The sequence below is a fragment of the Colius striatus genome, chromosome 2 (genome assembly GCF_028858725.1).
Source record: "Colius striatus isolate bColStr4 chromosome 2, bColStr4.1.hap1, whole genome shotgun sequence".
Lineage (NCBI taxonomy): Eukaryota > Metazoa > Chordata > Aves > Coliiformes > Coliidae > Colius > Colius striatus.
The window spans coordinates 102,575,795-102,603,722 of NC_084760.1; the positions used below are offsets into that span (position 1 = coordinate 102,575,795).

The 27,928-nt window shown below is 38.2% G+C and overlaps 1 protein-coding gene across 4 annotated transcripts; it reads left to right on the top strand.

The window, feature by feature from the left end:
- The first annotated feature begins 282 nt into the window (after positions 1 to 282).
- WTAP (WT1 associated protein) lies at positions 283 to 27,737 on the top strand. 4 transcript variants are annotated; one of them, XM_061991639.1, is made up of 8 exons: positions 283 to 306; positions 4,475 to 4,512; positions 4,597 to 4,652; positions 12,402 to 12,460; positions 14,139 to 14,266; positions 19,644 to 19,822; positions 24,584 to 24,738; positions 26,515 to 27,737. In XM_061991639.1, the coding sequence occupies exons 2-8, from the start codon at positions 4,483 to 4,485 to the stop codon at positions 27,096 to 27,098; spliced, it is 1,191 nt and encodes a 396-aa protein (XP_061847623.1). In that variant the 5' UTR covers positions 283 to 306; positions 4,475 to 4,482; the 3' UTR covers positions 27,099 to 27,737. The 4 variants fall into 4 exon arrangements, with proteins under 4 accessions (XP_061847623.1, XP_061847620.1, XP_061847624.1 ...); XM_061991636.1 differs by lacking the exon at positions 283 to 306 and adding an exon at positions 566 to 818; XM_061991638.1 differs by lacking the exon at positions 283 to 306 and adding an exon at positions 847 to 932.
- The last annotated feature ends 191 nt before the right edge of the window (positions 27,738 to 27,928 follow it).

The following is a 27,928-nucleotide window of genomic DNA, read 5'->3' on the forward strand; positions in this document are numbered from 1 at the left end:
TCAGGCCGAGAAGCCCAGCGGCCATCTCACACGTTCTTATCTGCTACGCGCAGTTTTCCTTCCCAGAGACGCCCCGCTGTCCCTCAGCCTCCAGAAAAGCCGCTTTCACAGCCGAGGCGGTGCCGCAGGCTGAAGCGCAGCCCGACACCGCCAGAGGGCGCCCCGCTCACTCAGTCTCATCCACCAGCAGGTGGCCGCGCGACGGCCGTATCCTTCCGCCCGCCCCAGGATGCCCCGCCGCGCGCGCGCGCTCCCTCGCCCCGCCCCGCCGCCAGTTTAACTGACAGGCTTCAACCCAACGTTCAGGTAACCCCAGGAAACCGTCGCACCGGGAAGGCGGGGCGCTCCGGCGCCGCTTTCCGGCGGAGCGGGGTGGGGGGCGAGGGGCCAGCTCCCCAGAGGCAGCTCAGACAGGCGGCGGCCGACCCGCGCTCCGGCGGCGTCTCTGTGCCGTACGGCTCCCGCACGTTGCGGCAGCTCCCGCCGCCCCGCGCTGCCTGCGCGCGCACCTTGCCGCCCCTGACGTGGGGGGGGTGGGGATGGGCGGGGCGTCCGGGCGCTCATTTCCTCCTTGGGCGCCATTTTGTAGCGCAGAGAACCCGCAAATAAAGAGCGGGCGGGAGCGGCGTGGGAGGGAGCCCGGGTAGGGGTACGCGGCAGCGACCCCGGCTCCGGAGCGGCGATCACTGTAGAGCCGGTTGCGGGCGCAGAGGTGGCGACGGGTGCGAGCAGTGGCAGCGTTTCGCCCTCGATGTGACGGGTGCGGCCCAGGCAACCAGAGTGGTGGGAGCGTGAGGCCTCCGCACCGCGGGCGGGAGGTGAGTGGCCGCGCGGGCGCTCCTCCCCACCGCTGGGGCCCCCCCCCGCCCCTTGGTCCCGGCCCCGCCGTCGTTCCCTTCGCGGGAGGTGGTGGGGACCACGGCGGAGACCAGGTACCTCGTGGTGCCGGGGTGCTAAACCCCACTGTCGGCTCTATCCCTCACGTCGAGTGAGGGGAGGAGCGGAAGCTCTTAGAGCCATTTTGTGTAAGGCCCTGAGCCTGGCCTGGCTGCTCCTCCCGGCGGGGATCCTCCCCCTCAGCCTTCTGCAGCCGTCACGCCCGGGCACGGGAGACACGTTTCTCTCATCCCTTGTTGAAGATACGCGAGGGCAGCCCGGTGAGGCGGAGCCGGCAGTACTCGAGCAGGAGTGGGGGGCGGCAGCAGGGTCTGTCAAACACCCACGGCGAGCCGGCCGGCCGGCCAGCGGGATCCGTGCAGGAGGCGGGGCCGCGAGCCGGGGCCTCGCCGTCTGTAGGGGCCTTCTGGGGAGGTGAGGGAGCGCGGGGCACGGCCTTAGACCGAAGGTCCTGAGGCGACTGTGAAAGTCTGGGCAGTCTGAATGCTATTTTGAATTTTCTTTTTTTTTTTCATATTTCGGGAGGTTGGGGCCTGTGCCGGGGTTTTCCTCGCGCAGCTGTTTTTCATATTGTTAAAGTGCTGGCATTAAGTTCAGGTGTAACTAGTAAAGCAACGTACTTGATATTAATTATTTTGCATTTTAGTTTTTTTTTTTAGTCCATTAAATCCCTTGCTTTTTTAAAAAATTGTAGTAAAAAGTGTGCAGACTACCGGAGTTCCCAAAATTAAAATACGGTTTCTGGTTTCACCTCTCATTGTGTTGAAGTGCTGTAAAAGCCCAAGACATGTTCAGAATACGTAAAATTTGTTTTAGTGTCCAAGATGATGTTATTTTAAGTATTGGTTGTTGCCAGGAGCAGTTAGACAGAAGGATTGGTGTGTAGCTGCCATCATTTCCTCAAACTTATGCGAGTGCTTGGTTAGGGTAGCACAGTTAAGCTGTTCATTATATAAATCACAAAATATAATCAATTTAATTCCAGTCACTTGTACAGGAATATTGTTTTCGTTGTTTCTTTTTATTGTGGGAAACAGTACTTGATCATGCTCTTGCAAAATATTTCTGATATGTGTAGGAGAGAGATATCTCTTTATAGGTGAGCCAAGTGGTGAGAAACACCTCGTTCTGCCCAGCACTTACTGTATTAAATTAAAATGTTTAACATTTCAGTTATAGTGTTAATTGTCTAGTATACAAATTCATCTGTTAATAAACAGGATAAATCACAGCAACAGCTGGTGCAGTCAGTCTCATGCTTTTAATGTTTCTGAAAAACACTGAGTACAATGGTGGAAATGTATAGCAGTGATAATTTTTTAAGCTTTTGATAAGTTACTGTAGGTGCCAAAAAAGCTGTTGCATGGGAGTAGTGAGGTGGAACCACTAGTGTTTCATCTATAAAGATGATCAACCTCACTTTTCCAAAATAACCTGTAGACTCTTTTTAGCTAGGGTGGTTATTTCTTTAGTGTATATTTCTATCACTGTAAGTAATAGGTGGCAGTAAAAGAAGCACTTCTGTAATGCAGTGACATTTTTGTGCTCTTGTCTTAAAGCAAGACATAGTAAATGGGCTGGTTGCAGAGGTTGGAGTAGATGGGTCTGTTGCTGCTGTAGAGAACTGGATACCAGAACCTTGTGTGAGGTCTGGCAGTATGAGGGAGACTACTTTGAGATGGACCATCAGCCTTAATTGTGGCAGCAGTCAAGTATATGTAATTGTTGTGTGCTACTGCAGGGTTCATGAGTCAAGTCTTTGGGGGAAATTAAGCTTTTTTGGTACTTGCATGCTTCTGCTGCTTTTCTGAGGAACACACTTGATGTCATCTCTGCACAATTAATCAGTGTTAGCTGTAGTTGTGGGACATCTGAATAGCACGTTTCTCTCTGTCAAGAACTTAAAACTTGCTGAGATCTTCAAGACTACTTCCAGACACTGAAGAAGTTAAAAAATTCTGAAAAATCTTTAATAAAACTAGAATGGGAAAGGTAGACAATCTGAACACAGGAGTCACAAGCATTCCCTCTGTGATCGTAATGATTTTGTGCTGTTGGATGTCTGAGTTGGGCACTAGCAGTTTGTATTGATAGCCTCTTGAAAATACTTAAGGTTCACTTCTGGTAAAACAATCTCAAATAAGGAGGTGCATGTAGAGGAGCAAAATTGTTAAGCGTTAGGAGGAGTGTGGGGTCTCTTAGACAAGGGAAACACTGAGGTGCCTGGGTGTTACAGAGGCTACAGGAAGCTACCAGTTCATCAGTGAGATGTTTCTCTACTGCATGTTTTTGGAAGCCTTTATGAATTCTAGCATCAGTTGTTATTTTATGAAACACTTGGAGGTAGTTTCATCTATACGCTGAACTTAGGGTGGGTTTTTTCCTTTGTTTTTGGTGGTGGATGGGAATGGTTTGTGTTTGTTTTTTTAACCAGTGCTTTGTTTGGTAGAGTTGTGTTTTTGTCAGTGGTTAGTATTGGATGAAGAAACTCTCATTCATTTTAGATCTATTTGTTTGTATTTGGAAAAGTTAAATTAGTTCATTGGATATCATTGTGAAAATACCTAAGGTAGTCTGTAAAGGTCTTTTTGAGAGAAGAAAATATTTAAATACTTCAGGTGATTGATTTTGTGAAGCTAAGTGTTCACAACTGAGGAGATGATGAATCCGTTCCCTGATCTACTTGAGTTGCACTGGATTTACAAGCTTGTCGAATCTTAGTATTGTATATAACTTTTCTGTTGGAAAGCATGTGACAAAGATGCATGCCTTTAGCAAACCTTGCATTCCTTCTTACTTATATGCTTATAATCTTTGTGGACTCAAATCTTTTTTTATATAATCATAGTTGTAGAAAATGCTGTGCATTATCCTTATAAGGTAAGGAAGTGTCCTATAACTGGAGGAAGGGTAATTATTTGACCTACCACAATGCAATCCCATTATACTACACAGAGACAAGAGGAGCTGAATTTGATGGTGCATCAAAGGCATTTATTTGATGTCTTACTTTTCCTAAAAATATTCATAAGGATTTAAAAATAATTGTTTGCTATTCCTATTTATCAGAGTCTTAGAAATAAGAGAAGTACTTGGAAGAACGTGTTATTTTATCATAACCCAAGCATTAGTGTAATGTTCACAAAGGATTTACTTTTATTCTGAAGAGATACTGAAATAGTAGTACAAATTGCTTTTCTCAGGCCTCGATCTTCCTCTACTTTTTAAAACTGTTAAAAAGGTGTAGGCATGTGTGAGATGTCAGTTTGTTCTAAACATATGTGTTCAAAGTTTGGTGGTTTTGCTTAGTTAATGAGGAAGAAATGATTACTGATAGACTTTTTAGATATCTCAAAGTTTTGTTTAAATGTCCATCTGTTGACTTTCTCTCTAGATGACAGCAGTGAACTTGTTGTTTTGTGCTCTGGCTCTGCATTGTGTGCAACCAATGTTTTAGTAGTGTTAGTATTGCAAATTAAAAAAATGAAAGCAAGAATTACAAGTTTTTGGCTTGTTCAGTATTTCATGTACACTTATAACTGTACTAAATAAAACTCTTTTTTTCCTTCCCCTTCAGAGTTCACAATGACGAATGAAGAACCTCTCCCAAAGAAGGTATGTTTAAAAATACTTGTGACTTTACCCCCTCCTGCTAATCATGACAGCCTGATAAGTTGTGCTTTTCTTTTTGCTCCATAGGTTCGCCTTAGCGAAGCAGATTTTAAGGTTTTACCTAGAGACGAACTCATCTTAAGGTAAAGTAGAAAGCAGTTTTTCCACCTCAACATTTTAGTAAACTTTTAATGGAAGATAGAAGACCTTCCTCTTCCACTGTTTTTAGCGTCCTTGTTCTGAAAAACTACTTTATCCTTTTCATGATACATCTCTTCTGTAAAGCTCTCATCTTGTCTCAGACAAAATCCTGAACAGTATTTTATAATACATGAGTAGGAGTTTTTGTCTTCACTTGTACTTTTGGAAGATACAGTTGCTTACACTCTGTGCTAGATGGTAAGTTATTTTTAAACATCAGAAAAATGTGAACTCCTTATTCCTACAATAAGCTTTAGGTTAATGTATAGGATCAGATACTCTGTCTTCTGGGCAAACTATCCTATTAACTACTTCTAAGGTCACAGCTCTTCCAGGAGAGTCAACATAGTCTGGCTCCATGTGTTTAAAACTGATTTCTGCTGTGCTCAGAGATCTAGTCTTTTGAGGGTAGTAAAGGATAATGTATTTGAACACTATGAAAAAATGCTGCTTTAATGTTAAATGGTTTAGGCCTTGTGAACCTTTATGTAGACATTTCTGCATTCAAGATTATCCCTGGGAATAGTAACTCCTGAGTCTGTAAAGCTATGCCCTTACTTCCAGCTATAAAATTCCTGTAAAAGAAATTCCTTGCTTTCTGCTTGCCTAATGTGAGAACAGAGGACTTCCAATTGCAATCAGTTTCTCTCAACTTGAAATGATAAGTTGCTGCCATAGACAAGATCCATTTCCAACATATATTCAAGTGAGAATGTGGTGGAATGCACCCAAGGAGGTGAAGTATGTCAGTATCTAAACAGTGTTAATGGAGACACAGAGGAGTTTGCTAGTAACAGCTGTGTTGCTATCAAATCATCTTAGTGTAGACTAACCAATTTCTGCTTTCATAAAGACCACTTTGTAGATTTAAGGACAATAACTGTCCATTATACTCAGAAGTGGAAATATCCTATTTTGTCCACGTCCCATTTACTTGTTTGCATTAAATAGTCCTATGAACACAGGTGTTTTTTTGTTTGAAAGGATGCATATTTAATGGATCTATAGTAAGTTCACCTTTAATTGTGATTTCATGCAAAACTAACCATTACTGTGCTGGCTGCTGGCTTCATTTGTAGATTGGAATAACATATAACACTATTATGTATTTAATGATACTTTAATCAAAGGCCTGTGTACTACTTTCAGATGTAAAAAAAGACATGCATTGACTACTACTGGGTTGTTTTAAAATTTGTAATGCATTTTTGGGAGTCTCTGCTTTGGTGAGGCACATGTTTAGTAGGGTTCTTGGCAGTGTTAAGTTAGTGGTGGAAATCTTTTCCAACCAAATGATTCTGTGATCTACTTTTGGTCTTTTAGGTGGTACATCATAATCTCTGTACAATTGCACTGAGTAAATACATATGTATTTATATATATTTTTTGTAAGTTCTTGTGCCACAAATCCCAATTTAATTGTTCTTTTCTATGAAGGACCTAATTTAGGTTTTCTCATGTTAACTTCTGTTGCAACAGATTAACAAGAAGCCTTTCAGTCTGGCTTTTGGGGAACTTATGTTTCTCATTACTTGTTGCTGTGGGCTTTGTCTACCCTCTGCTCTTTAGTGCTGTAGCTACTTGGCTTGATTGCATAGGAGCTTCTTTGAAGAAAATGGCCAGGAGCACAAAAACAGAGCACTCAATGGATCATACCTAAAACTCTGATCAGTACTGTCCTGATTGTTTAGCCTGGTGGTTAGCCTGTAAAATGATGAAGCATCCAATTTAAACAAGCAGTTCTGGGGAAATATGATGTTTTTACTTCAATCAGTATGAACCTCCAACCAGTCACTTTGGAACAGCTTGTATGCAATGTGGTGTGTGCCCTACCCCCTAGATGCTTATGAATTTATCCTTGGAAAAAGTGAACCCTGAAGTTTAACATGAAAAAATGGCTGCTCCAAGAAAAATACTGGTATTTATACAGGTATATTGAAGCCACAGATGCTTAAAGCCTGCTTAATATTTTTAGAGAATGAAGATAATTAAGTAGCCTACATTAACGCTTCTCCGTTACCTTCCAGTTCTCATGAGACTGCAAGCGACCCTTTGAATGTAAATTAGATTCGGGACTGTCTTCCTAGTTCTGTGTACTGCTCTGTTTCTGTTCTGTAGTGCCTTTCCAAAGAATACTTCAGCGAAACTCTTCAGATAGCTAAATCTTGACAATCAGATTACTAATATGAGCTACTAAACAGATCAAGAAGCCAATATTGAGTGGAAACTGACTTCCCCCCCCTCCCTCAGTCTCACTGTTGAGCTGCTGCCCGGGTCTCTACAGATGTACCAAAAGGGGGAATATGGGGCAGGGAGGTCAAGATAACTTGCATTTGCTTAGACCAATGTATCTCCTAGATTTCTTCTCAGGATCCAAGAAGGATGTAAGGTTTCAGACTTGAGGTCTAACCGACAAATTTCTATTCATCACTGGTTCATTTAAAGAAGTTTTTGCAAGTATGTGCAAATTCTTAAATAGTTTAACAGAAAATTGGGGGTTTACATCTCTGTAAGCATTGATTTTACTTATGTCTATTAAAAGAAGTTTAAAGTAACTATTTTGTGTTCGTGAAACCTGAGAGGGATGTATCATCTTCAAGTAAAGCAAAAAAGTTTCCCGAAGAGAAATTCTTACCTCTTGTAGTTGAATATGTGCAAGTAGCAATCTTCAAATTTTAGTTTTGACATCATTTTATGGGGGGAGAGAATGATTTCTGTTTGTATCACTACTGATTTTTTTTGAATGTGTTTTGTTTACTGAATTTTATAATATGTTTTAGGGGCAAAACTTTTTTACCTGAAGAGCTTGAAGTAAACTAGCTGGGAAACCTTTGTAGTACGTAATTTCATAGCTTATCAGAAGCCTTTAATGTGTTCTGGTGTCTCATGGAGAAGTTGGGTGTTTTATGCAGAGGATTGCAATATTTCTGGATAAAATTTTCATTGAAGTTTCTAACTGGATCTGAAATAAAGACCTACTTTGTGGCATATGATATATGGAAGTTGACTTTTTAAAATAATTTCCTGATAGCAGTAGGGCCTAATGCAGGCTTTTGATCATAGTTGCTTTTTTTCTGTGTTTTTGGATTTGTTGGTTTTGGTTGGGGTTTTTTTGTTGTTGACTCTTTTGGACTGTACTGGAGTTGTGCTTGGTAGCTGGCACTTCTAGGTCATGCTACATCAATTGCTTTATTAGCCTTAGCTTTTACTGTCTGATTTCAGCATGACATGGCTGAGTTTCCATTGCTTGAGTCAAGACACCATTACAGCATTCCACAAACTTGCTGTCCTTGTCACCCATTTGAAGCTCTGTATCTTCATACAGAACTTAGCATGGAGGATTCATATGATTAGACTGCAGGTTCACCTCAGCCTTGCATGTCAGCAGCTGAGTCTTTATCACTGGAAAAGTATAGAAGTAAATTGTCCATGGAGATTCAGTTGTACAATGTAAGACCAAAGTTGTGCATCTGGAAATACTGCCTCATTATTGTGCAGATTTTATGTGAGAATTGTTTATTTAGTGAATGGTGTTACAGACTCAAACACCATTCATGTAATCATGTAGACATAGAAATACAGAGATTTACACTTGTCCTAAATGACCAATATCTTCTGGTCTTCTGTACCAGTGAGACATACTAAACAGAAAAGGAATAAATTGTTAAGAGTTAACTATATTTGGAATTGGAGCATTGAAAATATTGTCAGTGATCTTCAGCATCTTCATTTTTCAAAAACCCTTTATTCTGTTACAGTTCCTTGTTTTCCTTTTTGATTTCTTTTGCACAGCTTCAGAAGCTACAGTGTTGCAACTTCAACTTTTCAAAGATCAGAATTACACTTTAATTCTCTGTTAACGATCTGTGCTACTACTGTAGACAAAGGAAAACTATCATAGTGAAATAATCTGGAAGGACTGTTTAGGAAAAGAAAAGGCACTGAACAAGAAAAGTTACCACAAGAGGAGACTTAAGAATTTATAAATTAAAAAAGGCATTTAAAATATAGAGTTGGTTAATAGACTCTTAAGTGAGCAAATTATCAGAGACATTGCAAGACTGCTTTTAAAATACCTAAAACTAGTCCAAAGGTGTATTTATATAAAATAAATAAAATATTTGGTTTTCTTCCTTTAACTTGAATTTGTGAATATTCTTGAGAAATACTTGTTGATATATTTTGTAAATATTTATTCATGTTAATCCTCAGGGTTACTGAGATCACTACAAAAATAAATATGCATTGCATGAAGAATTACAGCTGCAAGTTTGAGAAGGAATCAGTTCCTTTTCAGTAAGGGTCTACCAATATATTTGCTTATTTTCCAGAGCTGAAGTTACTTAAGAGAGTGGTTTATTTCATTAATGTGAATGTTTTTAAACTTTCAGTATTTCACTTTTTGGTTTTATACTTTTAGTCAATTCAACTCAGTTGATCTGGTTTTATGATTTTTTTTTTAATCTAATTCTACTAAGTAAGCCTGCTTCTGATTTTTTTTTTTCACTAGTTGCTAGCTTTCTGCTTTGCCTGAAGTGTGAGGTGAAAACTGGCCCGATTGTGAGAAGAGAAAGTTGCTTCTGAGGTCTTTTGTAGTTTGGCAAAATTTAGACAATGCCTGTGTGTGAAAATGAAGCTACCATGGTAGAAAAAGTTTTTAAACCGTTGACTTGATTGTTGAAGAGGTCTCTCTGTCAGTGTGATGATCACAGGCTCATTCTGTACAATGCATAAACCTGTGTAGTGGGTTGACCTCGGTTGGATGCCATGTGCCTATCAAGCTCCTCTGTCACTCTTCTCTGCAAGACAGGGAGAGAAAATAAGATGTAAAAAAAACCTCGTGGATCAAGGTAAAGGCAGTTTGCAAAAGCAAAGGCTGTGCATGTAAGCAGGGGAATACAAAAGATGTTATTCTCTGCATCTCATTAGCAGGTGATGTCCAGGTGCTTCTTGGGAAGAAGGACTTCAGTAGGTGTAACAATTGCTTTGGAAGACAAAGGGATATATTCCTTTGTAATCCATGTACATCATGAATGCCCCCTCTTCCTCCTCTCTTCGAGCTTCTGTTGAGGAGATGTTGTATGGAATACCCCTTTGGTCAGTTTGGGTCACCTCTCCTGGCAGTGATCCGCCTGCCTCCAGCATGCTCATTAGGGGACAGTGTTGGAGGGTCAGCCTTGGTGCTGTGTGAGCACTGCTCAGCAGTAGCCAAAACACTGGTGTGTTAGAGCTGCCAGTACAAAGCACAGCCCTGTGAAGCTGCTATGGGAAAATTAACTCCATCCCAACCAGATCCAATCCAACTTGCTTGAAGATGAACTGCAACGGTCTTCACCAGGTTTTTGCAAAGCAATGTCAGAAGAGTTGTGTTTCTAGAAGAGTTAACACATACAATGAAAAAGCCATGATGTGGCTTAGTCGATTCTGGGTTTTTTTTTCCAGGAATTCAGTTCTTGCTTAAATACTAGAAGTTGTTGAGAACTGACTTGGAGGCATTGTCTCTGACCTTACTGGTGAGCCCATATGTGGTGTTGGTTTTGGTTTTTTGTTTGGCAGATGGTTGTTTTCCTTGGTAGTGATGTGTTAATTCTGCTTAACTTCAGTTTTAGGTCTTCCTTTCACTGACTTTTTTTATAGTTCCCCCTATTAGAATGGGGAAGGATGGAGTGTGTGTCAGGATTTTGGTATAATTACTGTTTTCAGGCTGTTGAGATGCAGCTTAGAAGTCAATTGTGCAGGTGTATTTGAAGAGCAATTATTTTGTTTCATGTAATTATTTCATGTGAAAATTAGGTTATTTCTTTCTGGGTTTGCTATTTAGTAGACTGTTTCAGTTCTGCTTTGGAGAGATTGAAATATCCTGAACTAATGTGGAACTTTTAGTGGTCAGATAGTGAAAGTTTTAGTTGTAACAATGTTCTTTTTATAGCAGAGAGATAAATTTAAGAGTTAAGCTGGGAATACAACTCCTCTCTTCTCCAGAGCTTCAGAGTTAATTTCTGCTGATTTCCTATTCATCTATAGAAGTGCAAAGTTTTGTTGCTGCTGGAAGGAAGAGATCTTGTGCTTACTTTTGCATTTACTAATGATGTGATCTTGCTTACTGTTACAGATCTGATGCTTTAGAACTTCAAGCTGTTTGAATTCACTAAATGGTCAAAAGTGATGTAGAGTTACATTTTATAGTTTTGAGATAGCAGTGTTATGGGTAAGGGAGTTTAAATAGAGCTGTTATGATGAGTTTGATATAAAACAGGTATCAGGGAAAAAGGGTAGTTGGAAGCAGGGAACAGAAACCTTCCCTTAGTGTAGTGGTAAGCCATCAGATTAATTTACTTCATAATGTGAAGTTGTACCGTCATGAAGAAGACATGTAGAAGCAAAGTGCTGCTTTAAAAAGAAAACCAAAACACCATCCTGTGACCTGTGTTGGGTAAAGCATGTTGTGCTCAGCATTATCACAGACTATTTGCTACTGATAGGATGGTTTGTAACAAATGCATTGCTGGTATTAACTGTGAGGTTTCCTAACTGATGATGAATCTTTAAAATAACATGTCTTCAAAGAGTTAAGACTGTTGTCTTTGGGGTGACGACTATAATCAGAACGTGGTCTTGGTTTCAATGAGCTCATATAACTGCTTAACCTAGACTGCCAATTCTTATGTTTTGTAATACATTTCTGCTTGTCTTGTTCACTTGATAACAGAATTCACATTGTCCCTGTATTATGGTTTCTGTTACAGAATTTTTTTCAAATTTTCTGATTGAGATGAGATGCATACTGTTACTTTACACAGAGAACTAAGTAATGAGTATTTGAACCTGATTGTTGTGATTTAACCTCAGTCAACAACTAAGTGCCACAGAGCTGCTTGCTCATCACCCAACCCCCTGCAGTGGCATGGGGAGGAGAACTGGGGGGGAAAAAAACAGTTTGTGGGTTGAGATAAGAACAATTATTGATTAAAAATTAAATGTAATAACAAGAAGAATATTATATAAAAATAGTAATGAAAAAACTAGAATGGATGAATAAAAGGAAAAAACCCAACCAAACCCAAGTGATGCGCAGTGCAGTTGTAACCCACTCACTGACTGGTGTTTAAACAGTGATTTGCTCCTCCTGGCCAACTGCCCCCATATTGGGGCATGACATCCTATGGGATTAAATAGTCCTGAAACTAGTTTGGTTCAGCTGGTGTGATACCTCCCAGCTTCTTGTGCACGCTCAGCCTGCTTGCTGGCAGGGCAGAGAAGTAGATAAGGCCTTGATGCTATGTAAGCACTGCTCAGCAATAACTAAGATGTCTGTTATGAACATTGTTTTCGCCATAAACCCAAAACAAAGCCCTGTAGATGTTACTAGAAAGAAAATGAACTCTTCCAGCCAAAACCAGGAAATGATTTTTTTGTCTAAAATACTACCTTATATTTTAAGATGTTAAATGTGAGTGTTGTAATGCATAACTGCATGTTTATCTTTTTGAGGTGCAAAGTGAATTTTACTACTTCCATGAGTAAAAGCTCCTTTTTTGAAACTGTAGTTCTTTTAAATGTAGTTGTGTGATTATCTCTTGATATTTTCTTCTTATGCTGTGAATGTATACTCTGAAAGTTTAGGAATGAGATGCCTTGATTTAATAAATTGACCTCAGAAAATTGTTTTTTTCTTTTTGTCTCTGCAATAGGTGGAAGCAGTATGAAGCATATGTGCAAGCTCTGGAGGGCAAATACACAGACCTTAATTGTAAGTTTAAAAAATTTCAAAATGCTATGAGTTATCTGAACATTTGTATAAAGCAGTGTTCAAGAAATGTCTGTGCTTTCTAAAACTGTTAGAAATAAGAGATAATCTATATGTCAGTAGTCAGGAAAAAAGTTCTATTCTTTTAGTGTAAATTTTCAGCCTTTCTTAACTACTTACTTTCCTTTGCAGGTCTTACATAGCATCTAAAAAAAATCTATTTTTTGCATGTTTAGGACTGTCTGTACCTGGACTGCTGGGGCGGGGGGGGAGGAAGCCTCAAAACAGAATTCCACAAATAGGGGGATTTTCAGGACTTTTCCATTAGAAAGGAATTGTTATTCTAAAAATACTACATGACTCTTTGTGCCTTCTGTAGTCTCACAGGAATGTAAAGCACATGAGGGGAATAGTTTGTAGGTAAAAGTCTAAATAGAGTCCCTAAGTAATGTGTGATCTGATTAGTTAAGTAAAGTATTTGATTGTCAGTCTTACGTGGTCTTTAAAACTTGGTCTGGATTTCAGTCTGTCGAAAGAGAATATGGTAAAAATATCCTATTCTCAAATAGGAAAAGCTGAATGCATTCTGGAAGTGATTGAATTTTCAGTCCTAAGTCACTTTCTAACAATTATGTTAGCACCTAGAGGTGGATTCTTTGCTGGTTTTTACTCGCTTTTTCAGTCTAAATAGGTGAACACTGAGTTTGAAGGATATTTTTCTGTCAGTCCAAGTAGATGGTGCCTCTGTTTTCTCTGTTGTTACGTCCCTTTTACTGCAACCCCATCATGTTATGGGCTTGGAGAGAATAAAATATAGCAAATGTAAGCCATTGTTTTCGTTTTACTCTCCTACTATTGTAAGTTGTCTCAACATTTGCAGTTTCTCAGTTTTGAAAATTCTAATACAGGTTGTAGTCATCAGTATTATTTCATTATCTGCAAAGAATTATTTAGAAGTAATTGTCATGAAACATTTTGATGTTCTTGGCTTACATTTACAGCTGATCATTCTCAAATAATTAGAATTATTAAGATTTTGGGGTTTTTTTCTATCTCTTCTTCATTTTTTACATGTGAGTAGTGGAGTGGATGTATGGTAGCAGAGTGAACGTATACTGCTTCTGTCAAGCTGCTTGCACTTGTTTGAGTAATTGGAAATCTACTTTTTTAAAACTTTATTAAATGTTCATGGACCAGAAGAATTCTGGTTGAGACTGAATTGCCATTTCTGAAATTTCTCCATGTCGTGCTTGTTAAGTTATGAGACCAGTTTTTGAGGATTGACCTCAAATAGTGCCAAAGTGTAGACTTCCGTCCCTCTCTGGCCTCAACGTTTGTTTCCTAGAGATATCAGGATTATTCCAATTTCCTGAGTTTCAGACTGCAGGTTATAGTAGTAGTTCATTAAGCAAGCAATTTAGAAGCTGCTTCCCGTATAAACATGGAAACGTTTTCAAAACCTTAATACTTTAAAGGAGGATGAGATGTGTTTCAAAAACCAGATTTTCTAATACTTAATGATATTTTGTTTTTTCTTTTTTATATTTATTATAACTTTGCTTATTTATGACTCTTGCTGTTCATGAGTTTGGTTTTTAGAGTCTTTCAGGTGTCTTTAAAAACTGTTCATGACAGGATGCTATAAACCACATGCTTTTTCTGCGTTATTTACTCACATTAGCTAATGATGTGACGGGATTGAGAGAATCTGAAGAGAAGTTGAAACAGCAACAGCAAGAGTCTGCCCGAAGAGAAAATATTCTGGTGATGAGGCTGGCAACTAAGGAACAGGAGATGCAAGAGTGTACTGTAAGTATTTCAAAAGGATAAGTGTTCAGACTGTCACAAGTATAATCAGCTTTTGAGCCAGTATCCCCATGTGCTATGTTTTTCAAATATCTATAGCCTGACATTTGCTGTACTTAAAGAAATGGCAGGACCCGTAAACTTTCACTTCATTAGTGAAGATAAATTCTTAAACTTTGTGATTTTAATATTATTTCAGTTGATTGTCATCGGCAATTGTGCTTGGGAGGATTTTTGCTTCAGAACCAAGCTAATTCTTGCATGAGCCTTGCTTACTTCTACCACTTATCAACTGTGCATATTTACCAAAAACGTTAGTTCCTGTTATCATTACATGCAGGAACAAACTGAAACGTAAGGATAAGCATGAGTTTACTGGGCTTCATTTAGGAGGTTTTAGACTGGTATTTACATAGAATTTGGATAAGAAGGTATTTGTAAACTTCTGTATCCATTTGGCTAGGTATGGGAAAGAGCTACTGACTTTTTCACAGTAATTTCTTTTGACAGATCTGCTGCTTGGGATTTCTGATGTCCTTTGTCTTGAATACATTTTTAATTACAGTTTTTCTCCTTTATTTCTGTGGGCTTTCTGTGACTTTTTTCTTCTGTGTTTACTTTTGATGTCCTGAAACTAACTTTTACCACTTTTGGATTTTTGATCTTACTACCTTTGTAACATAATTTTCACCTGCTGCTTTAATTTGGCAGTTCCTGAGAGAAGATTGTAAAAAGCTTCTTATTGCTGTTTTCTGTAACATACTCCTGAGAGCTCCTCTCTTAAAAAAATGTTTGATGCAAAGCTGATTACTATTGTAGGTTGCCTCTATTGTTTTCTTTTAGTCTTCCTTTCTGTTTTTTTCTGTAGGTTTTCAGACCTGTCAGGCATTGTAGTGTGGCAGGTACCTAACTGTGCATACATATTTTACTGCTCTTACAGGCTGTAGGATGACTTCAATTCATAGTAAGTATAGGTATGAAGAGAAGAAAAGTGGAGGTTAAGCTTGCTTTGCAGCAGCAAAAAATGGATCACAAAGTCACTGACTGAGGTTGGAAGAGACTTGCACTTCATCAACTCCAACCTGACTGCTCAGAGCAGGGTCAGTTTGACCAGGTGTGCACAGTTGGGTTTAGAGCACCTCCTAGAATGGAGGCTCTGAAACCTTTCTAAGTAAGTTGTGACAGTGTTCAACCATTATCACAGCAAAAAGCACTTTCTTTTAAGTGGAAGTTCCTGTGTTTCAATTTGTGCCCATTGCCTTCTGTGCTTTCAGTGGGTGCCACTGAGAAGAGCCTGGCTCCTTCTTTACTCCCACATCAGGTATTTATGTACATTGATAAGATTGTCCTGAGCATTCTCTTCTTCAGACTGAACAGCCCTAGTGCTCTCAGCCTCTGCTTCTGTGTCAAATACTCCAACCCCTTAATCATCTTCATGGCCCTTTGTTGGCCTCATCCTGATATATCCATGTCTGTCTTGTACTGGGGAGCCCAGAACTGGACCCAGTACTCGATGTCTCAGCAGTTTGGAGTGGAGAGGAAGGATCACCTTCCTCAACCTGTTGACAGCACTACTCCTAATGCAGCCCAGGATGCCCATGAAGATATCTTCTGGTACCATACTCCAACACTCCCTTAGGAAGAAGACTACTATTGATCCTGCTTCTCTTGTTAGCTTTACAGATAAATTTCATTATGGGAACAACAGTAGTAAGATTTTTTCTTCTTAACTTCAGAGGTCGTAGCTGAAACAATAAAAAAAGTAAGGTTTTTTTCCTAAATCAAATTTTTGTACTATTTTCACTTTTCTTCCTATTTTAAAAATAATGATTTAGACAAAAATTTCCAGGTATTTTAGACTCTGAATTTTGACAAGATGGTGAATACTATAGGTGTTTTGGCAATGCTTTGTTATAGTTATTTAGAGATGTGCTGCACAAACTTTCCAGAACATGTTTAAAAGAAATTGTAAGGAGCTTTTATTAATTTCAGTGTATTTTTGAAAAAAGGAAAGGCAGAGATGATTAGACACATACAATTCATCAAAAAGTAAGAAAACTCAAACACCCGCCCAAGTGCCTTCTGTTTTTATGGGTATTCACACATCAATGATGTGGATCACATCCCTGATCAGGGATGTGATCTATGCCATAGTGCATGGAGATAGGAAGATGCATTCTTGAAGAAAGAGTAACTCTAGTTACAACTCTAGTAACTAGATAGTCATTAATAATAACCTAGTTATTGTTTAGATTACAGGTCTTGTGGGTTTTTTTCTCTATTATTCAGTTTCTTTTCTCCTACACCTTCTTTGTAAGAAGGACATATGTACTTTTATAGACATATCTATACACACTCTTGTATAGGACATACACTTGTATAGATTGATTACATTTTCCTTGGTTCTATTTTGTTAAATTCATGTCAGAGGTTCTGTTCTTTGTGGATATCTTTGAACAACCAGCTGAAAGGTTTCAGCTGTTTCTAAGAATGTGAAAAGTAGAGGGGCTGAAAATAGCTTTATCTGTCTTAATGGAAAAAAAAAATCCACCAGAACAAAACCCCACACAGCCTGACATCCTCTAAATAGACTGCTTTCAGCATTCTGCCTTGAGCTAGAGCAGAGAGAAAGCAGATACTGATGGTTTTATTCTGTTTGTGATAGTTCATCCCTATTTGTCACTGGATGGGCTTTTGGAAAATACAGTTTAGTGTGAGCTTTCAAGTTTAGGGAGTATGAACAGCCAGTAGGCATTTCAGGTATGGGAGTGGATGTGTCCTGGAGTCTGGCATTGGACATAACTGTTCCTGTACGTTCAGTGCTAGTCTGAAGTTGGTCCTGACTGCAGGCAAACTCTTCTGCTCCCTACCCCATACCTCTTGGAACATCAGTAAGAGGAGACCTGTGCCAGAGTGGTTAGAGTGAGCAAGAATGAGACTGTCTGGGACTGGTTAAGCAGAAGAATGGGATAAGGAAGTAGTCAGGTAGACTAAGAGATACAGGCTTTCAGTGAGAGGTTTTTTTTGTGGGGAGCTTGCTAGGTCTGGGTGGATGAAAACCCTGATAGATGAGAACTCTGGACTTAAAACTGGAGAATGCAGTTGTGGAGGGATGGAGGAAAAATTGAGTTGGAAAAACTGCACATGTCTTTAAGTTTGGGGAGGTAATGAACAGGAGTTGTTCAGCTTATGTAAATTCTATGCTACTGTTTCAGAAATGACAGTTAAGGTGTTATGTGGAATTGCTCTGTGCTGAGCCTAGGAACATGAACTGGAGATACCCAAATGAGACTGTTAAATAACTGACTTTGGAGAGTCAGCTGGATCATTTTGAGTGTTTTAGTGCATTTTTTACATGGGTGAGGAGCAGGTGGCAGCAATTCTTTGTGCTGTGTATCCAAGGAGTCTGTTACAGGTCTTAGGGGCTGACAGAAGAGGGAAGGAACTGGGCGTAGTTAAGACAAGGAAACATGGTTGGTTTGGTTTTTTTTTTTCCTCAATGATGTCTGTCTTAAAACAGTGAACCATACTGCTGTAGCATAATTATATTCCCAAAATACTTTGTCAACTGGAGTGTCTGTATATATGCAGACATCTGTTAAACTCACTGTTTCACTCTGTAGTAGGGCTGACCCTCACAAAGAATTGACAGACAGCTGAAGTACTTCCAGTAGTGCAAGTGACAGAAAGATGAGTCGATAGAAAAGATAAATCAACAGTAAATTAAATAACTCTTTATTCAGTGAGCAATGTTATGTGCATTGAGTGAATGCCCCAGAGGGGTAAAATGCTGTATAGGAATTGTTGGAATAATCTTAATTTGGACTTCATATTTTGAAGTAATGTTCTGGAGTGCTTTCTTTCTTGAAAATACTTTTATGCTGTGCTTTAGTTCCATAACATTTCTTCCTGGACACGTAAAAGTTTGTGTAAAATTTGAAATAACCACATTAATTACATGTTTTTTCTAAGTAGTTAAATTTTTTATTTTAGTAATATCAAATTAATGTGAAGTCAGTGGAAATATTTCCTTTATTTCAATAACTTTGAAATCACTTCCTTGGAATAAAATCCAAGAATTGTTGCTGTTTAACAATTCATAAATTAAAATGCATATTGTCCTCAAGAAATGACTGGGGTCACTACTGCACAATTTTAAGGTAAATAAAATGTTTGTTCTTATGCTACTTCTTCACCATTGCTGTTGAAGGATTCCATAACGCAGTAACTGTATGTCCAGGAAAGTACTTAAACCGACAGTGCTTTTGACTGTGCCACTTGTTCCAGGCAAAGCAAAGTGTGAAGGAAGATGGTCTTCATCTGTTTTGCTGGTGATTAATGCTTGTACCGTTTATCAGGGAGACTTGCTATCAAGTCTGGTTGCAAGATTGTGTTTGCAGCAGGAGATAAAATCCCTGACTTTCAGTTAATTTGTCTTTTTAAATTTCAAGTAATTTTGGTCACCTCTTGGAGAGGAAGAAACATCTGTGATGCAAGAAGCATAATAAATTTAACTTAAGAATGAACACTGTGTAGGCTGATGTGATTTTAGTGATTAGCTGGATTTTAAAGTTGTACCATTGAGGACATTTTGAGATTGTTTTGATGGGATTAAAATACAGGAAACTTTCAAAAAAAGTTAAGCCTGTTTAAATACATGTTCTGACTGCTGAATGCCATATTTTAAAGAAGTCTTTTCACAGTTATGCCTTAAATTTTGAGTATTATGAATTATAAAATTGTAAATATTTTAGGTTGTGGTTACTGCAAGAGAGTGAAATCCAACAAAAATGTCTAAGTGATGTTAATATTTCTAAATTATTTAGTTTAAAAATAAATATGCAAAGTTGCATTGTTACTCTAACATTTGCAAAAAACCTTAAAAGTTTGTAAAACCATTTTTAGTAGTAGCTTAAAAATACTGCTTGTCAGTAGTTGATGTAACGTTGCATAACGCCTTTCCCCAAAGTTACATGGAAATTAACTGTCTGTTTTAAGCAGATAACTGCATATACTTTTTGTTTTCACGAAAGAATGCAGGCAGATACAAAAGAAAGGGAGCATATTGTTTTGGCAAATGTAAGCTGACATAGCAAACAACAGGAAGTGAGACGGGGGAAGAAATGGCCTTGAAAGTTTTTAAGATTAGCAGGTGGTGGGACTGGGATTGGTTGACTCTGCAGATTGATAAGAGTACAGGTGGGCAAAAGTGTGGGTTTTGTTTTGGGGGTTTTTTGTTTTGATTTCTACCCTGCCCTTCAAGTGACAGTGTTGAAAGAAGGCAAACTTCCTTACTGTTACCTTTGCAGTAACTTTTTGTATGTAACTGACTTAAAAACTGTATGTAGTATGAATAACAATCTCTTTTCTTATTATGCAGAATCAGATTCAGTACCTCAAGCAAGTCCAGCAGCCTAGTGTTGCCCAACTGCGATCAACAATGGTGGACCCAGCCATCAACTTGTTTTTCCTAAAAATGAAAGGTGAACTGGAACAGACTAAAGACAAACTGGAACAAGCCCAAAATGAACTGAGTGCCTGGAAATTTACGCCTGATAGGTAAACAAAACAAATACTCCCCAGTCAAGACTTCCCTGACAGTCCCACTACGAGAATGCTATGGTGGGACAGCCAAGTACTCGCTTCCACACCAAGACTCAGACGTTTTGAGGCAAAAGCCACATTCTAATACTGTCCAGCTTGTAATGCTTAATGTAAAACTTACCAGATGAAACTTGTGTTTCAGCTTTTTTCTCCCCCTTTGCTTCAGAGGCCTGACGGCGTCGGACTATTCTGAAGAAATGGCCATCTTCGAAAAAAAATCTTTTCTAGAACATGTAGACATTTGCAAAATTGTTCTATTTGAAGAAAATAGAGGGAGAAACAGAAGTCTTAAGTCTGTGGCACACTGTGTCTACAGACAGTTTGGAGCAGAGAGAACCTAGAGATTATAAATCATGAATTGAACATGTAAAATTCCCGTAAATCTAGAAGTGGAATATGCTTCACATTTAACCTTGAGCCTAGTGACTTAGAGACACTGTAAGTCAGTTTTGCCAATAAGACTGTGGACTTCCTGCTTGTTCACTGAACTGCTGGGTCAAAACTCGAGGGGAATTTTGCATTAAAGAGTTTACTTGCTAACCAGTTTCGAATAGCCATGAGAGTGCTATTTGATATTGCAACAGCAGTAGCGTATACATTTGACTGTTTATTTAGCCTTTGGGCTCTCTAGCACTTGGTGGAGCCTTAAGTCAATGTTGCTAAATAATGAACTGTTTTCTGGATGGTTGGTAATACCGTGGATGCCTCAAAATTAGGACTGTACAAAAATGTACATTCTATCCAATTGCAGGTTTAAAATTGTTGGAAGCGATATATATTTGATCACAACTAGCATGTATAAGAAAAACTGGTTGTGATGATTATTCACTGCATGTTTTCATGCAGAAATGAGAATTTTTCTATCTTCTATGCTAAGAACTGATCTCAGATGCTCAATACAGAAGGCACACAACGACAACTGTCTTCAGTGTTGGTGGGGTGTTTTTATTCCTTTGTACACCTGTTTTTTTTGTATTGCACTTCTATATACAATGTGCCTTGAAATAGTTGTAATATATAGTTCAAGGAACACTACTGGTTATACTGTTGTATTGTAAAATTCTTGGGATGAACGAGAATTGAACAGGTTGTTACTTCTGCATTGTCTCGTTCTCTGAAAAAAAGTATTTTAACAAACAAACAAAACCCTTCAATGCATGCATTTTCCGTGATTGAATCAGTGAAGGAGCCTTTGCTCTATCTTGTTGATGCCTCTGTTCTGTTGTCCCAAGTTACTTGTAATAGTAGCAGTCTGGGACATTTGGGAGTGCATGTCTGAGGTGTGTAAAGTGAAATGCACATTTGGTATAGCATTTGTGTGTTTAGGTTTTTTTTGCTTAGAGAATTGAGTTTTTAGTAATCTGAGGATTTAATTTTCAAAACAGTTGGGGAACATTTTATAATTCAGTCTGATCCTAGAAAATTTTTAATTGAAGACATCCAGCTGTCACAGAAGGTGATGTATTCTAACTGTTTTGATGACTTCTATGAAGTTGGCATTACTTATTTTTAACTTGGAAGTATCTTAACTGTTTGTGCTTCAGATGATTAATATGAGATTTAAGAGTAGTGTACTGTTATGCAGACTTTTTTGCATGAGTAATGACTTAACAGCAAAAGAAAAACCTACAGAGAAACATTACTTTTTTTAAAACTGGCACGTCTGGAATGATTTTGCTATAGCGGTATCTAAGATTTTAATGATTTAGCATCAAAACAGAGGTAAGAGTTGCGTTAATAAATTGTTAACGTGTTACGAAGCCATTTGTAAAGCTCACCATAACAGAGGTGTGCCGTGCAGGCTGGTTGTTAACTTGATTTAATAAGTTTAGATATAGGTTGGTTGTTTCCTGAAGTCCTCAGGCTCTAAATGTGTGTGTACAACTCAGGAGAGATGAGTAACTTTCAAGCAAAGGTACTGAAATAAAATTTTGGTATTTCTGTAGCTACAATGTACCCTAATATGCATCATATAATTATAAGCCAGTGGTGTGAATTTGCGTAATTCATACACGCAGCAGCTGGAATATAGAAAATGAGTTATTTCCTGGTAAACGATTGAGGCTGTCTTAATCCCATTAAGGTTTTACTGATTTTTATTTCTGGAAAGGTAAACAAATGATGACTCATGTAAAGTATTTATAGTTTTTTTTTCATTTGCTTTGCATCCCACTCTCCAATTGTTTTAATTGTCCATCTTTGTATGCAACTATTCTTACTTCATGGCATCTGGCCTAGTTTTTGAGATGATACTCCTATTCAGACCCCTAACTGGTGTTCTTAGGGTAACACGTTAACTGCAGCCCTAAGTGATGTTAGCTCTGGGCCTTAACCATAGATAAGAGTGTACAGCACAATCATTACTGGTGTCTGGAGGGAGAAATAAAAGGACATGGAATCAAAGGAATGGCTGTGCTCAGCCATTTCAACCATCATTAAACATGGAGTATGCACTGGGATTAAAATTTAAATAAGGAATTCATTTGGAATAAGCCTAGTACAACAAACACTAGTCATTCTGAAATTTAACCTTTTATGTTCTTGCAGGTTTTGTTGCATGTATGTTCAAGAGGATTTGTGAAAAAAATGCCAAATGTGGTTTTACAGCCAGTATGAGTTATTTTAATAGCTATTGATTTTTATATTCTTGCATGTGCTGTCTTTTTTTTGTAAAGTACAAGGGGAAGTTACTTGGTGCCATACTAGTTAAGAACATCTGGAAAAATTTTGATGGTAAGAAATAGCATTATAGGTAACTATGCAAATTTCTATACAGGTAATAAATATTTTACATTTTGGCAGGAGTTAATGCGAAGAAATTAATGGGATTCTAAAATTGTCCCAATTCCAAGGTAACTGGTACTTGCGAATTCTACAGTTGACGTTGCTTTGTGAAGAGAAGAGCGTTTAATGACTTAAGCACTGTGAACTTCTTCAACTTGTAGTGATGATGAATACAGTAACAGGAATTTGCAAATGGCTAAAACTCCTTGCATGTCTGCCTAATATCTTTTGGGATATGTCACATTGGTTATCTCCAAAGCAGTCCTGCTTTACACAGAGTGAACATCTCTAAGGAAACTTGCATCTTAAGTGTGTGGCTTGGACTGTATTATAAAGTCAACACAATTTAAACTTCAAGGACCTGGCATTGGACATCACATCAAGAAAGAAAACGGGTTGCTGCCCTTAGCAGAGTTTCAGGCTTCCAGGACTTTACACAGCCAGATTCCTTCTGGAGCAGCCCATCTGAAAGATTTGGGAGAGTCAGTCGGAAAATGTTAAATGGGGCAGTGTTGGCAAAACTTAAAAGTTGTCTAAGACTTGAATGCTTAACAGGTAGCTGATAAGGAAATTTATTATTTAAAATTCTTTTGGTTGGGTATTTTGGTTGCTGGAGAGAACCGTGGCTCTGAATTGTAGCAGAAATTTCCTATTCTACTTTTTTAATCATCAAAATTTCTTTCAGTCTTGTCACTTGTTTAAAAGCAAGCAAACAAAAAAATTAAATGACCTTCTTGGTCTTGAAAAGTAGTGCAACTCCTGCCATTGAATTCACAATAAATCTGTTCACGCTTGGGTTGGGGATTTTTTTGGGTTTGGTTTTCTTTTTTTTGGCAGAGCTTATACTCTTGTAGAACAGAGGACAGCTTCATTATGTTGCTGAGCCTGTAAAAGGAGAACTGTTTGTGGTTGCTATCCTGACTTTGGCAGACCAAGAGTCTTAAAGGACATTAATTCTTTTTTATAAATTCAGATGTATTGCCTATATATTAATTTGCATACTACTTCCTATAATGCTTTACATTGCAATTTTTATAATGAAGATTAAAGATGTGTGATGTTACCCACTTAGTAAAGAAAATCTTGTCAAGTCAAAGTACTTTTTTTCCTGACTGTTTCCCATTATTTTCAGAAATTGGACATCTTAAGGATCACTACTTATGAACTGAAGTCTGTCATTCTCAAGGAAGTAGATTAATAATATGCTCCTTCCTTAATTTCCTGCCCCTTTTTAGCTACATTTTACTTTCTACTCACCATGCAAGATGTGCTTAGGAAAAGCTGACCTTAGAAATAATAAAACAGATTGTGTTCTTTATTGTCAAATACATAAATTGTGATGAAAAATAGACACCTAATTTTTTAAATGACTATCTGGATAACATTCAAATGAATTCCTGAGCCTCTTAAAGAAAAATAGTTGTCACTGAAAAATTAACGTGGGATTTAATATTTTTCCACAAGCAACTTCCTTTTCTTGACCCAAACTTAATTATTTTTCTGTTATAAAAAACAAAGAAGGTTGTTGTTTATAGTTTAGTTACACGTGTCATTTTTCACTCAGTGAACTTTTTAATTAAAAGGCACATCTTTAATCAAATATTTAACTCCATTGAGGATGAGCACATGCAGGATTGTGCATACTGATAATCCAGATGTTGGTATCCAAAAAAAGAACAATATGCTTATTCGTATTTGCAGTATTAAAACTTGCCTTCCACTTTATGGGACAGCGACAGAAGATCAACTGGCATTGGAGCAGCACGTGGTAACTATAGGGAGACTTTCTGCTATGACAATTATGTTGAGGCATAATGTTCCTTGAATTGTGACATGCAGAAATTGCATCTCCTTTTTGTTTGTAATTGTGATTGAGGAAGTTTACTGAAGGTTTTATATTCATTTTGTGATAGATGGCTCTTTCCTTTGCAGCCAAACAGGCAAAAAGTTAATGGCGAAGTGTCGAATGCTTATCCAGGAGAATCAAGAGCTTGGAAGGCAGCTGTCCCAAGGACGTATTGCACAGCTTGAGGCAGAGTTGGCTTTACAGAAGAAATATAGTGAGGAACTTAAAAGCAGTCAGGATGGTAAGGGATTTTTTTAAGAAAATGGAAGTTGCCTTGCACTTCTGCTAGTTGAATTTCTTGATGATACACATACTGTAAAACAGCCTTTGCCAGGATGAAGTGAGTAAAATATGATAATTGTAAGTCTTCACTGGTAGTCTTAATGAAAAAAGCAAAATAAACACAAACTTGGTGTTGGGGGGAATGGTGGAATTTGCAGCTCCAATAATGCAGCATTTGAATTTGAAGTTGCCAGACTTGGTGCTGTAGGTCTTGCTATTTAATAGGGAATGTTTAGACTGCACATGACAATTGGTGAGATGAAAGCTGTTAATGTTGCATGAAGCTAAGCATGCACTGAGAACAGTATGCTTCTTACTAACTCTTGACTCATTTTGGAAGTATTTTATTAAAAAAATAAACTTTTTAGCAATGCCTAAGAATATGAAAAATAAATGAGGTTTTTTTGTTAGCTGACTCAGATGAGCTAAAATTTCTAATTATTGTATTCACAGTCCAGATTTTCCAGCATTGTAAATCTGAACTGAAATTACCTATAAACTCTGACCTCATGCATAATGCAAATGGAGGGAAAAATGCAATATAAAAAAAAAAATCTTAAGTTCAGAGTTCTGTATAGAGTCAGTGGGTTTTCTTGGTAGAAGGTTATGGAGTACATTATCTGATTATTGCAATAAATCTTAGGACAAGAGCTGTTTTTAGGTATCACGTAAACCTGGATGTATTTCTGTATTACAATTGAAGTAATAATCTCTAAGATAGCATAGACGTTAATCTAAGTCATCCCTGTCACATTTTTAAGAAAGTAGTAATATAAAATTATACATAACTGCTAAAATTCTTAAGGTAAATTATTATTTGTGTAATAACATATTGCTGGAGTAGTTACCTTTTGCTTTTTAAATACTATTTCGGTAATGCACTTCACCTAAATTTATTAAGTTCATAGTTGAACAAGTGTGAACATTCTTTAATTCTCCTCTTGCTTTCCCATATGAACAAAGATTACAGTAATCCTGCAGCATTATTTTTCGTAGTGACTTTTAGGAAGTGGTTTCTTTAAAAAACATTTCAATTTCTGATTTTTTTTTTTACAACAATAAGTAGTCTGCATTTTTTTTTGCTCTGTCATATCAATGGTACAGGTGAGTTGAAGACTAAGGGAGTCAGTGTTCTTTTGCTATTAGAAAATTGGTTTTGTTCCAAAATGCAGTCCTAATCATAAAAACTTTTTTCTTGCTACATAAGTGCTAAAATACTCTGTAGAATTAGTTCACAGTTTTGTTGCTAGGAAAGTCTATCTTTTAGTGTCCCATTATGCAGGAGTTAAAGGATAAAAACCAATAAGAGCTGAAACTTTCTTGAAATGTGACTAAAATATTTTTTTGTCACTGAATAGACTTCTGTAATTATTCAGATCTATTATATACAGAAGTTGTTCATGGTCACTTTTACAGTATTTGTGCTAATTTATACCTGAAGTAAAAGTATAGACACAGGGATCTACTCACAAAATACTGACTGTTGGAATTAAGCTGTTTTCCAAATATCCTTTTTTGCCCAGACCTCAATTTCTCCTTATTCTCAGTAGCAGTATAAAAAGTATGTAGATGATGGTTAAGCATTTCCTCCTTCAGAGGCAGAGTATCAACTGAAAAGTAGTCTGAAAAATTCCAGCATAAAATGTTGAGTTACAGGATTTCAGTTTTGTTGACTGAGATTCGAGCTGCATATGGGTTATTAAGCATTTGCAACAAATGTGTTTTCTTTATATAGAATTGAATGACTTCATCATCCAGCTTGATGAGGAGGTAGAAGGTATGCAGAGTACCATTCTAGTTCTTCAACAGCAGTTGAAGGAGACCCGCCAGCAGTTGGCACAGTACCAGCAGCAGCAGTCGCAGGCCTCCAACCCAGGTACCAGCAGGACTCCATCTTCTGAGCCGACAGACCAGGGAGAGGCTGGGGGTAAAGACTGCAGCCGTCTAGCAAACGGACCAAGCAATGGTAGCTCCTCCCACCAGCGGACGTCTGGGCCTGGATTTTATAGGGAGGGTAGCAGCACAGAAGATGACTTCCCGGCTTCTCCAGGGAATGGTAATAAGCTGTCCAACCACTCTGAAGATAGAACTGGTAGAGGAAGTGGTAGCTACATAAACCAACTGAGTACTGGGTATGAAAGTGTAGACTCTCCCACTGGCAGTGAAAACTCTCTCACTCACCACTCAAATGACACAGACTCCAATCATGATCCTCAAGAGGAGAAAACAATGAGCGTGAAAGGTAACAGAACTGTGGGTTCTCGTCATGTCCAGAATGGTTTGGACTCCAGTGTAAATGTGCAGGGTTCAGTTTTGTAACATTTTTCTGCGACATTTTTATACAGTGTCATTTAAATTGGGAGAGGATACTGTCCGGAAGCCGTTTAAATTAGTGCATACTTGTCACGATTTTGCCTTTTTGTGGGTTTCTTTTTGCTTCAATACCTCTGCCACTTTGGAAATTTTAACAGTTAATTACGTTGAATGTTGCTAAAAGGACGTTTGTGTAGCTCAAGTTATTTTTATATGAGTTAATGTGAAGTTGAAATGGAAATTATTTCCATAAAGTATAACATAAATGATGTCTGTACAAATCTGTGTATATCTAGAACCTGTGCTGTGTAAGGGCATTCTTACTCATACTGTTATACTTACCACCTTCAAGATTTGTCATAATAGCTGTGGGTTTATGACTGCCAAGTTTGCCCAGTACAGTAGTTTTATCACTAAGAGATGGACTTACTGAAGGAGTCCTGTAGTAGTTTCAGTGTTAATTACAGTTTTTGCCACCATACATCTGTGCATTTTCTCCTTAGGTGACCGAATGTTTATGAATTGTGTGCATAGTTACTCAGTTTTTAAGAACTGTTGTATCCTGTTCATGCATATTTGCTCTGTGACTCCAATATTATCTTACCTGTACTGACCAAACCTAAATAAAAACTTTTAATAATGTAATTTCCTCATTGTTCTGCATTGGTTTACATGGCTTATTTGTATGCAGTGTATTTACAGTATGTGTGTTTCTACTGAATTTCTTCCTGTGTCAGTCCTATCTTGATACAGCTTATACCAAATGCCTGAAGTTACAGGTGGGCCAAAGTGCTAATTTCAGGCCAACCTGATAGTGCTGCATCTACAGATTTTTT